This window comes from Oryx dammah, unplaced genomic scaffold, assembly GCF_014754425.2.
Source record: "Oryx dammah isolate SB20612 unplaced genomic scaffold, SCBI_Odam_1.1 HiC_scaffold_14, whole genome shotgun sequence".
NCBI lineage: Eukaryota > Metazoa > Chordata > Mammalia > Artiodactyla > Bovidae > Oryx > Oryx dammah.
The window spans coordinates 24,894,102-24,906,169 of NW_024070198.1; the positions used below are offsets into that span (position 1 = coordinate 24,894,102).

Genomic DNA, 12,068 nt, shown 5'->3' on the forward strand with positions numbered 1-12,068 from the left:
TGATGGACAGGGAGGCCTGGCGTGCTGCAATTCGTGGGGTTGCAAAGAGTTGGACACGACTGAGCAATTGAACTGAACTGAAATTAGAAGTATGTGATGACAGATGCACACTACTGTATATAAGATAAATAAGCAACAAGGATTTACTGTACAACACAGGGAATTATATTCAATATCTTATAATAACCTAGAATAGAAAAAAGAATATATGTATGTATGTAGGTATGTATGTATAACTAAATCACTTTGCTGTACACCTGAAACTAATGCAATATTGTAAATCAACTGTACTTCAATTAAAAAAAAAAATAGAAGGATTGACCTTGAGGATAAAGGGACTCTATTCCCATCACGGGGAGAGTGAAATCTGAATGTGGGCATGAAGAAGGACTCAGAACTGTTAAAGTAAGACCTTGGTTTCTCATCTCCCTCCCAGGACGTGGCCTGGTTAGGGACCCCTGCCCATTGCCGTATTCTCTTCCACAAAGATCAATAAAACACAAACAGCAAAGAGAGTTTAACCAGATGAACTCCTAACATTGAGTAAAGAAATGAAAACTAGCCAGTATTTTTTCACACCTGTATTTTTTAAATTCTAGCCCACAATCAAACCATACAAAAATAATTAAACAGACTTACTAATTGAAAATAATTAAGCCTTTAGCCAAATGTGTATCTGAAGTGACAGGTTTGAAACTATTTGTTGGAAGAAATCTTGAAATGCTGCATGCCTGGGGTCAGCTGAGAGAGCTGTAGGCAGAGAGTGTTTTCGCACTGTAGATACACAGATTCTTAATACTTTGTTGATTGTTCAGAAAAATACCATCTGGACAGTGGCAAGCAGGTTTGCCTGATCTCCTCATCTGATCTCAGTTCCTATCCAAACACCTTTTCTCCCAATACAAATTTACCTATGACACAGGAGGTATGAATGAGGTTCACAATATATTGCCCAGTCTTGTAAGAGAGACTTTAACCCGGTGATAAACAGGAGCTGTGATGGTGTGGTGGTGGCAGTGGAAATAGGGTCAGCCCATAACTAATTATATGATACTTTTAATATCCTCATATATTCTTATTACTGTAAGGAAGGCAAAGGACAGTGTAACAGCCTGTGTAGGGTCAAAGTCCTGTAAAATAGAAGAAAAGGTCATACAGCCAAAATTAAATAGGAGCAGAAGTAAAAAGTATCTTTCTGCTTTCTTCCCTTTAAAGTGAGCCATCTCCCAAATAACCAAGGATGTCATTAGTGAAGGCCTGGTGGCTGGAAAATGTCCCACCCATGAGAAGAACTCAAGGTCCCAAGGATAAAGAGATGTCCTTGCTACAGCTGTGACCTTTAGTTACTTTAGCTCATCAACATTATCATGTTGGAAACCAGAAAATGTGTTCCAGCAAAGTGTGGGCAGATAACTAGAACATTTTAGCTGGATCTGGTGAAGTAGAAAGGATGTAAGAAAGGGAAAAGTGGAGCAAGGGAGCAAAAGGAGGAAAGGAAGTGGGTAGGAAAAAAAGAAAAGGAAAAATAAAGGGGTAAGGGTTGGGGAGAAAATCCCACAGAATTAAAAAATAACATATCTGCCTCACAAATGCAGTGCTGACTCATTAACATTTTTCTTCAGCATTTTCCTCCTCTCATGTTATTTTGAAAATGAATTAAATTAAAATTATCACTTACCATGCATATACTGGATTCCAATCTATTCTCTTACTTGCTAGTTTAGAACTTGAGACTGCTTACATCAGTTTTCTGAGGAGCAAAAAATAAAAGTTTGGTCACCTTTTGGCAAACAGCTTTTAAAATTATTATTATTTGGGAACCTGGCATTATTTCTCTTCAATTTAAGGAGACAGGCTTTTTCCTTTTTATAATACAGCCCTGACAGCTTCTGAGTGATACCCTCTGAGTGTTGCAGATGACAGGCACAATGGCCAATTGTTGAACGAGACAGAACCAATTAACAATTGAGGATAATGGCAGAGCCCTCCATACAATGCACCGACCCCCAATCATGATACAGGCTAATCGGCAGATATGCAAGAGATCGCTCTTTATCTTTCTATTTTTTGGCTAAGTGTCCAGTGAACTAGCTTTGTCCTTAGATTTGAGGTTCATAAGCATATGTGGTGGGATCATCAGATGGAAGTTAAGTTCAGATATCACTCAATCTGAAGCCCAAATTGAGTTCCCTGTTGTTTGCAGTGCTTCATTTCAAGCACACACACACACACACACACACACACACCTCAACATCTGTGAGTTTGCGATTGTTGTTTTATTATAGGTGATGGTAAAGATAAAGAATCTGGGAATGTGAGCTTTTGTTTATTTTGGGGATAGAAACACTGACATTGTTTTCCTTGTTCTTTAGGTCCTGTGGAGCATGTTCATCTCCGAGTTCCATTTGTTGCCATAAGAAATAAGGAGGTCAACATCAGTGCAGTTGTGTGGCCCAGCCAACTGGGGACTCTTACATATTTCTGGTGGTTCGGCAATAGTACAAAGGTTTGGCCCTTATCAATTAGTATCTGCTTAGATTTGACCCTTTCTGATTGGTATCTGTTTAGATGATCCCATGTTCTAACTTCTATTTGATGCTGGGAGCACAGGGGGATGTGGGCAATAACAGATACTCAATGAAGCTTGGAATCCATGTCAATGAATATGACATACCTTCCCACACCAAGTTCATTCCTATAATAGGGGAACTTCAAATATCCTAAGGAAGAAAAGATTATACAAACCTGGTTGTTCTTGCTCCTCTGATCAATTTTTCTAATATTCATTTTGCTCTGTTTTGTTTTAATCCTAGCCTTTCTACTCATTAGGTGTGTAATATCAAGAAAGTCATTTAATGGTAAATAATCAGCCTGCAATTGACCCCAGTTCAATCCCTGGGTTGGGAAGATCCTCTGGAGAAGGGCATGGAAACACATTCCAGCATTCTTGCCTGGAGAAGCCCATGCAGAGAGGAACCTGGAGGCTACAGTCCATGGGTCGCAAGAGTTGAACATGACTAAGCAACTACCACACACACACACAGATACACACACACACATCAAGAAAGTCACTTCAGTTCAGTTCAGTTGCTCCGTTGTGTCTGATTTTGTGACTCCATAGACTGTAGCACACCAGGCCTCCCTGTCTATTGCCAACTCCCGGAGTTTACTCAAACTCACGTCCATTGAGTCAGTGATGCCATCCAGCTATCTCATCCTCGGTCATCCCCTTCTGCTCCTGCCTTCAATCTTTCCCAGCATCAGGGTCTTTTCAAATGAGTCAGTTCTTCGCATCAGGTGGCCAAAGTATTGGAGTTTCAGCTTCAGCATCAGTACTTCCAATGAATATTCAGGACTAATTTCCTTTGGGATGAACTGGTTGGATCTCCTTGCAGTCCAAGGGACTCTTAAGAGTCTTCTCCAACACCACAGTTCAAAAGCATCAATTCTTTGGTGCTCAGCTTTCTTTACGGTCAACTCTCTCATCCATACATGACTGTTGGAAAAATCATAGCTTTGACTAGATGGACCTTTGTTGGCAATGTAATATCCCTGCTTTTATATGCTATCTAGGTTGGTCATAGCTTTTCTTCCAAGGAGCAAGTGTCTTTTAATTTCATGGCTGCAGTCACCATCTGCAGTGATTTTGGAGCCCCCCAAAATAGTCTGTCACTGTTTCCACTGTTTCCCCATTTATTTATCATGAAGTGATTATGATCTTAGTTTTCTGAATGTTGAGTTTTAAGCCAACTTTTTCACTCTCTTCTTTCACTTTTATCAAGAGGCTCTTTAGTTCTTTTTTGCTTTCTGCCATCAGGGTGGTATCATCTGCATATCTGAGTTTATTGATATTACTCCTGAAAATCTTGATTCCAGCTTGTGCTTCATCCAGCCTGGCATTTCACATGATGTACTCTGCATATAAGTTAAATAAGCTAGGTGACAACATACAGCCTTGACATACTCCTTTACCAATACCAGTCTGTAGTTCCATGTCCAGTTCTAACTGTTGCTTCTTGACCTGCATACAGATTTCTCAGGAGGCAGGTCAGGTGGTCTGGTATTCTCATCTCTTTAAAAATTTTCCACATTTGTTGTGATCCACAGTCAAAAGCTTTGGCATAATGAATAAGATGCCCAAAGGCAAAATGGTTGTCTGAGGAGGCCTTGCAAATAGCTGTGAAAAGAAGAGAAGCAAAAGGCAAAGGAGGAAAGAAAAGATATACCCATTTGAATGCAGAGTTCCAAACAATAGCAAGGAGAGATATGAAAGCCTTCCTCAGTGATCAGTGCAAAGAAATAGAGGAAAACAATAGAATGGGAAAGAGTAAAAATCTCTTCAAGAAAATTAGAGATACCAAGGGAACATTTCATGCAAAGATGAGCACAATAAAGGACAGAAATGGTATGGACCTAACAGAAGCAGAAGATATTAAGAAGAGGTGGCAAGAATACACAGAAGAACTGTACAAAAAATAAATACTCAGTTGCCATGTAATAATTCCTTTCAAAAAGGAATGGAACAATGCCAGTTTTGTTTGTTTGTTCGAGATGAACAAACAGAACTTTAGCTCTTGCATGATAAGAGTAGGATATGATTCATTCCTGCTCTTATTTTAAAGTAAAAAATGTTTTTTTATTGAAGTAGAGTTGATTTACAGTATTGTGAGTCCGGCTTTTGTTTAGGGAAGCAGCATTATATGGTGCTAAGTAAAATGAAGCACCATATAATGGTGCTTAGTAAGAAAACTAAGATCATCAAAAAAGCAAGAGAGTTCCAGGAAAACATCTACTTCTGCTTTATTGACTACTCTAAAGCCTAAGCTGTGTGGATCACAACAAACTTGGAAAATTTTCCAAGAGATGGAAGTACCAGACCACCTTACCTGCCTCCTGAGAAATTTGTATGCAAGTCAGAAAGCAACAGTTAGAACTGGACATGAAACAACAGACTGGTTCCAAATAGGGAAAGGAGTATCCTGCTTATTTAACTTACATGTGGAGTATATCATGCGAAATGCCGAGCTGGATAAAGCATAAGCTGGAATCAAGATTGCTGGGAGAAATATCAATAAGTTCAGATACACAGATGACACCATCCTTATGGCAGAAAGAAAAGAACTAAAGAGCCTCTTGATGAAAGTGAAAGAGGACAATGAAAAAGTTGGCTTAAAACTCAACATTCAGAAAACTAAGATCATGGCATCTGGTCCTATCACTTCATGGCAAACAGAAGAGGAAACGATGGAAACAGTGAGGGACTTCACTTTTGGGGGCTCCAAAATCACTGCAGATGGAGATTGCAGCCATGAAATTAAAAGATGCTTGCTCCTTGGAAGAAAAGTTACGACCAACATAGACAGCATATTAAAAAGCAGAGACATTGTTTTGCCAACAAAGGTCAATCAATAAAAGCTATGGTGTTTCCAGTAGTCATGTATGGATGTGAGAGTTGGACTATAAAGAAAGCTGAGTGCCAAAGAATTGATGCTTTTGAACTGTGGTATTGGAGAAGGCTCTTGAGAGTCCTTTGGACTGCAAGGAGATCCAACCAGTCCATCCTAAAGGAAATCAGTCCCAAATATTCATTGGAAGTACTGATGCTAAAGCTGAAACTCCAATATTTGACCACCTGATGTGAGGAACTGACTCGTTGGAAAAGATCCTGATGCTGGGAAAGATTGAAGGCAGGAGGAGAAGGAGACGACAGAGGATAAGATGGTTGGATGGCATCACTGACTCAATGGACAAGAGTTTGAGTAAACTCTGGGAGTTGGTGATGGACAGGAAGTCCTGGTGTGCTGCGGTCCATGGGGTCGCAAAGATTAGGACATGACTGAGTGACTGAACTGATTATATGGTGGAGAGAATATGTACTGTGGGTTCAGAAAGAAAAGGGTTAAGTTTCTAGCATTGCTGCATGTTGTTTGTGTGAGCTTGATCAAGTGGTTCAACCTAACATTTAATGCACTCAACTGAAAACTGAGAGACTAATGCCTATGTCATCTTGATTCTCGTGAAAACTAAATAAAATAATCTGTGTTTCCCTGGCATAGATTAGGTACTCACTAAATGATGCTCTTTTTTTTTTTTTTTTGGTATAAAATATGGCAGTTAGGATGGGTTGATAAAAGACAACTAGATTTATGGGGCACCAAGGACCATTTTCTGTTTGTATCATTTGTGCTGTATACTTTTAATTTCTTAGTATAGGCTATGATGCTTTTGCATTTCTAGTGTTATTGTTCACTGGGACAATAGGTAAGGAGGTTAGTTAATAAGATGCCCATTTGGTACATTAGAGTCTTGAAGCTCCCTATGTGAGATGAGCATTCTAAGGGCAAACATCTGGTTCACTCTTGAGCCAGAACCCAGGTGTCCTCACTCCGGCTATACCAGTACCGTTCCCAGCCCCAGGATGCTTTCTCTGTATCACTCAGTTTGTCTCTGGGAGCTCACGAAGTGAAGTGAAGTGAAAGTTATGCAGTCATGTCCAACTCTTTGAAACCCCATGGACTACATGGAATTCTCCAGGCCAGAATACTGGAGTGGGTAGCCCTTCCCTTCTCCAGGGGATCTTCCCCACCCAGGGATCAAACCCAGGTCTCCCGGAGTGCAGGCAGATTCTTTACCCCCTGAGACACAAGGGAAGCCCAAGAGACAATAGACCCTAAAATTCTGCTTCAAATACTACAGACATAAACATGGTAAAAGAAAAAAAAAAGTTTTCTGGGAGGAGAACGTCTGAAAGAGAAGGATTTTAAGTTCATTTCACCTCAGAGGATGTGAGGTTTGGGCTGTCCAGCCAGGGAGTTCTTTCCTCGTAGAGTTTGTTCACCTCTGGACTTTCCAGGGAGATGACTGTGTACAGAGGGCAGTTGTTGGCCATCATAAACACAATGATTTACTCAACTGCCCACAAGGAACTGAGGACAGTGCTTCTCTGTGGCACCAGTTTTTTTCTTTGTGTGTTGATTCTGTGACCTGAAATACCAGACAGTGTCTAATAAATATTTGATCAACGGAGAAGTGGACAGTGTGACTGGAGGGTCATTTCTATTATTTCTCAGATAATCATCTGTGTTAGTTTGAAGCTCAATGTACTTTTCTCTAAGTCAAGGATAATAACATCTAGTCCCTGAACATCACTGAGTTATTATTTGAAATTATCTGCCTCTCTAATTTATATTGTGCCATATTATGAGGGGGAAATTTTAAAATTACAGAATGCCATTATGGTTTTATTTTTTTAATGTCAATGACCTGAAGTATTCCTTCGGTTAAGAATTCCACCTGTAAAGAGCATGAAGTATAAAAATACTTAGATATCAAAGATTCTGCTGGTTGGTTTTTGTTTCCAAAGAACCAAGAGAATGAGACTACATTAGAGGCATTCAAACAGAGTGGTATTGAAATGAGACAAGCCTGGCTTGGGGTCCTGATACAGATTCTTCTTTGTTCTATGTCTTTGATCAAATCAGGTAATTTCTCTGTGCCTCAATTTTGTTCATTGTAATGTCAGAGTAAGGCTAGTAGAGACTATATTCTAGTATTGCTTTGAAGATTAATAACGAAAGGTACTTAAGTGTTTAGAACATATCTAAGCACTTGAATATCAGTCACTGTTGTGGTTATCCTTTGTATCAGTGGGATATACCTCTTGGGGGGCAAATCTGACATGGTTCCACAGGTTTCCTCCTACCTCTAAGCATGGTTATTCTGCCTAGTTTAAAAAGGTGTATTTTCAGTGCTTTTTCCAGCATCAAGACGGAAACACATTAAGGTAGCCATAGTGCTGAAAAGTTGATCCAGTGAGAATTTTCCTGGCAAATGAGTTTCTTTGGGTGGTTGGTGAGTGCTCTGAGTGTCAAGCTAGTTGGCTGCCCTTGATAAACAAACTGCTCTGCGAAAGGAGTGGATATTAATTTTGGGCATTTATTTCTATCATTGTCTTTATATACATTATTGTATTTAGTCATCAGAATATCACTGATGAAAGAGAAATTGGCTTGCGTGCGTGTATCTGTGTGTTGTGACCAGGTGAATTGGACAGTTTCACCCCAGTGGTTGAATTAAGTCAACCTCCCAGTAAGAATCAGTTGAGGGCCTTCCCTAGTAGTTCAGTGGCTAAGACTCCTCTCTCCCAATGTAGAGAACCTGGGTTTAATCCCTGGTTGGGAAACTAGATCCCTCATGTACAACTAATAGTTCACATGCCACAGCTAAGACCTGGTGCAGGCCAAATAAATAAATAAATAAAATTTTATTTAAAAAAGAATCAGTTGACTTCCCCCCAGATATTTATAGTCAACCCTCTGGTTGGTGCCCTTGGGACTAGAAGAGTGCTTTGTCTCCACCTTCAAGGAAATTACATTTCTGATAAGAAGGCACAATGGATACACACACAGTTATTGGTGATCAAGTATGATGATGTATACATAAATGGAAGAGATCAAGTGTTCCTAAAATCCAACTGTAGGCCCGTATACCTTCAAACCTATTAGCAGATATGAAATTATATCAGTAGTTCCATGAATCTCTCTTAAGAACTTGTATTTTGTGCTAGTTGTTATGAGGAACACAAAAACAGTATAAATTTCATTTGTTCCCCTTAGTGAGTGAAGTCGCTCAGTCGAGTCCGACTCTTTGTGACCCGAAGGACTGTAGCCTACCAGGCTCCTCCGTCCAGTGGGATTTTACAGGCAAGGATACTGGAGTGGGTTGCCATTTCCTTCTCCAGGAGATCTTCCCAACCTAGGGATTGAACCAGGGTCTCCGGCATTATAGGCAGATGCTTTACCGTCTGAGCCACCAGGGAAGTCCTGTATTTGAGACTATGAGGTTAATATCCAAGAATAGATACTATAAGCTATGGTAATAGGAATATAACATTATTGGCCCAGCCAAGCAGCTTAGGGGGTGATGGATGCAAGGCTTCTTGGTCTTAGAGCAAGTCGTGTATGGAGCTGGTCCTAAGCTAGCATTGAAGGAGCAGTAGAATTGGGGCAGAAAGGAGGGAAGGGATTTGTATGCAGTGGTAAGGCTTTGGGTATGTTTTTGTTCTGTGTAGATTGATTCTACCAAAGTGGGATTCATTTCGGATGAATTGCATAACAACAAAAATTGGAGTGGATAGGTGACCAATGGCTTTAAATGACACAAATGAATACATTTTATTTTGTCATAGAAATTCATATTTCAAAGAGGATATTGTAAGATAGTGGGCTTTCCAGGTGGCTTAGTGGTAAAGAACCCACCTGCCAGTGCAGGAGACTTAAGAAAAGTGGGTTCAATCCCTGGGTTGGAAAGATCCCATGGAGGAGGGCATGACAACCCACTCCAGAATTCTCCCCTGGAGAATCCCATGGACAGAGGAGCCTGGCCAGCTGCAGTCTATAGAATTGCACAAAGTCAGACTTGACTGAAGCAACTGAACATACATGCACATGTTATTGTGGAATCTGCTAAAACTTTTAAGGGAGATAAGCGTAGTGATTGCATAGTCTGTCTAATTTGGGAATGGCAAGTTTTTATCAAGGTATACATTTAAACTGTGGATGTTTTATGATATTCTATGTTGATTTACTGTGTTTGGAGAAATGGTTTAGGCTGCATCCACACATTTCCTTGAAGCTCCTGGATCCATTATTCAGGTGGATATCTTCTAACTATGTAGTCTCTCAAGAGCTTTGCTGATGTCTTGCTGGGTTTACTGGATAGTATGTGACCTGTTGTACATGAGGGACTCTTTGTGGGAAGGGATGTAACCCACAGCCTATGTAGGCCATGAGCCTTGCTGTGGGCTGTCCGTGCAGCTTGGACAAAACACAGAGAAGTCAATTTGCCGCATGTTGGATTTGTGGGGCTCTAAAAGGCCAATTTGCTGGGATTAACAGAGGTCTGGCTTAATAAATGTGTCTGCTTGCCTAATAGATTTAGTAAATGAACCTTAAAATACTTGATTTAATTTAGTGTTGTGCGCTAGACATGGGTGGCCAGTGAAGAACTCAAGAATTCCATGGAGTGTTCCAGCTTTGCAAGGGAGGTGAAATCAGACATGATGCCATAATAGCTGATGAAAAACAAAAGCAATTTGAAAAACAAAATTAGCTTCTGCCATCTCTCTAGTGTGGAAGCCTGTGGTCCGCTACCCTGGAGGCCAAGTGTGCTCATTTAACACAGTTTGCTGTGGCTCAGAGCCCTGACTGGCTGGTGGGATGGCATGCTCCCTCCCACCTCAGCTGGCATTTCCTTGCTTGGTTCCTGGATCTGCTAGGAAAGCAGCCAGAGGAGAGAAAGTCAGATCTGCTGCAACAGGAGGAATCCCTCTCCTTTTAGGTTGCCCAGCCCAGTCACCTAAGTCTAAGACAAGAATAGTGTTCAGAGAAAGAAGAGTGGGGACCACATAGACCCCTGAGTGCTGAGGATGATGTGGGAGTAGTGCAGATTCCTTGAAAAAAAAAAAAAAGTGAAAGTAGCTCAGTCGTGTCTGACCCTTTGTGACCCCATAGACTATACAGTCCATGGAATTCTCCAGGCCAGAATACTGGAGTGGGTAGCCAGATTCCTTGAAGGGACTACCATTAGGGGATAAAGGATCCTGATGGTGAGAGGTGGGAGGAGATTAGAGATAGCTGAGGGCAGTAACCAAAACAGAAGTGTAATGTGATATAGTTATGGTCAGAGAGAGCAATTTAAAGAAGCAAGAAAAACTAAAAACACATCAGTTATTCCTTTGCTGTTTTGTTTCTTTCCCAACATTTTATTATTAAAAACTTCAAACACAAAGTAAAAAATGAAATAATTTTACAGTGAATATGCATATGCCTACCACCTATAGTCTATAACTGGAGGAGGGCATGGCAACCCACTCCAGTATTCTTGCCTGGAGAATCCCATGGACAAAGTACACATAGTTTATCATTAACATCTACTCTGCTTGTTTTATGTCTATTTATCTGTCCATCCTTCTATCCAGCCATCAACTGACCTTAATTTTTTAAAATTCATTTCAGAATAAATTTCAGACACCTGTATGCTTTATCCTAAATGCTTCAGGCTACGAATCATTGGCTAGAGTTCTTTACTTGTTTACACTTTTTCCTCCATGGAGGTATGAAATGTATCAATCATGAAGTGGACAGATCTGAAGTCTGTACTTCCTGAGTTCTGAGAAATGCACATACCTATAACCCAAACTCCTATCAAGATATATATTATTAGCATTGCTTCCAAAAGTTCTCCATACCCCTTCTCAGTAAATTCCCACCCCAAACCTCAGAACCAACCACTATTTTTTCCCATCATGAATTAGATCTATCTTTTCTATTAATAGAACTTCATATCATACCATATGAATTCTTTTTATAAGGTTTCTTTAATTTCTTATGGTTTTAAGACTCATCCATACTCTTATGTATATCAATATTTGCTTTTTTATTTTGTTGAATGCATGTGCTTTGGCTTGTTTATTCATTTTCCTATTGATAAATTCTTCTAGGTTTGTTTCAGTTTTTGACCACTATGAATGTAACTGCTATGAGCATTTTCTTCTGTTTGTGGATACATGTTTTCTTTTATCTTGACTAAATTTCCCAGACTGCAATTGCTAAGCTATAAATATAAAATAGCATAATTATCTTGGAAAAATTATTACAATTTCTTATAAAAGTGAACTTTTTCCTACATAGTTGCACCATTGTACATCCCATCAAAAATGTATGAGAGTTCCAGTTGCTCCACATCCTCAACAATATTTGTTATTATTTTTACAGAAATTTTTGTCATTCTGTTGGGTATACAGATGTATTTCATTTTCCTCCCAAAGAATATGACTAAGGTAATGAAACAGTTGAAGGCATTCTGACAGACAAGCCCTAATGGGTTGATTAGTAGGAACTAGAAAATTAGCCAAAAGCCATTCATTAATTCTGTGTGTTCTTACTGCTGAGTAAGTCCTTACAACTTTAAGCTAAGGCCCACAGTGGGGACAGACTTTTCCCAAGGCCATCCATTAAAATAGTAACAAAGCCAGAGTTTCAAGTCTCTGTTCTTGTTACACCAACCAT

At 39.8% G+C, this 12,068-nt stretch overlaps 1 protein-coding gene across 1 annotated transcript in view; it reads left to right on the forward strand.

The window, feature by feature from the left end:
- SORCS3 (sortilin related VPS10 domain containing receptor 3) overlaps window positions 1-12,068 on the forward strand; it is a 632,959-nt gene that overhangs the window by 598,677 nt on the left and 22,214 nt on the right. Inside the window, exon 20 of the mRNA XM_040254391.1 lies at window positions 2,373-2,506. Within this exon, the coding sequence (XP_040110325.1) occupies window positions 2,373-2,506 (134 nt within the window). The remainder of the gene's footprint in view (window positions 1-2,372; window positions 2,507-12,068) is intronic.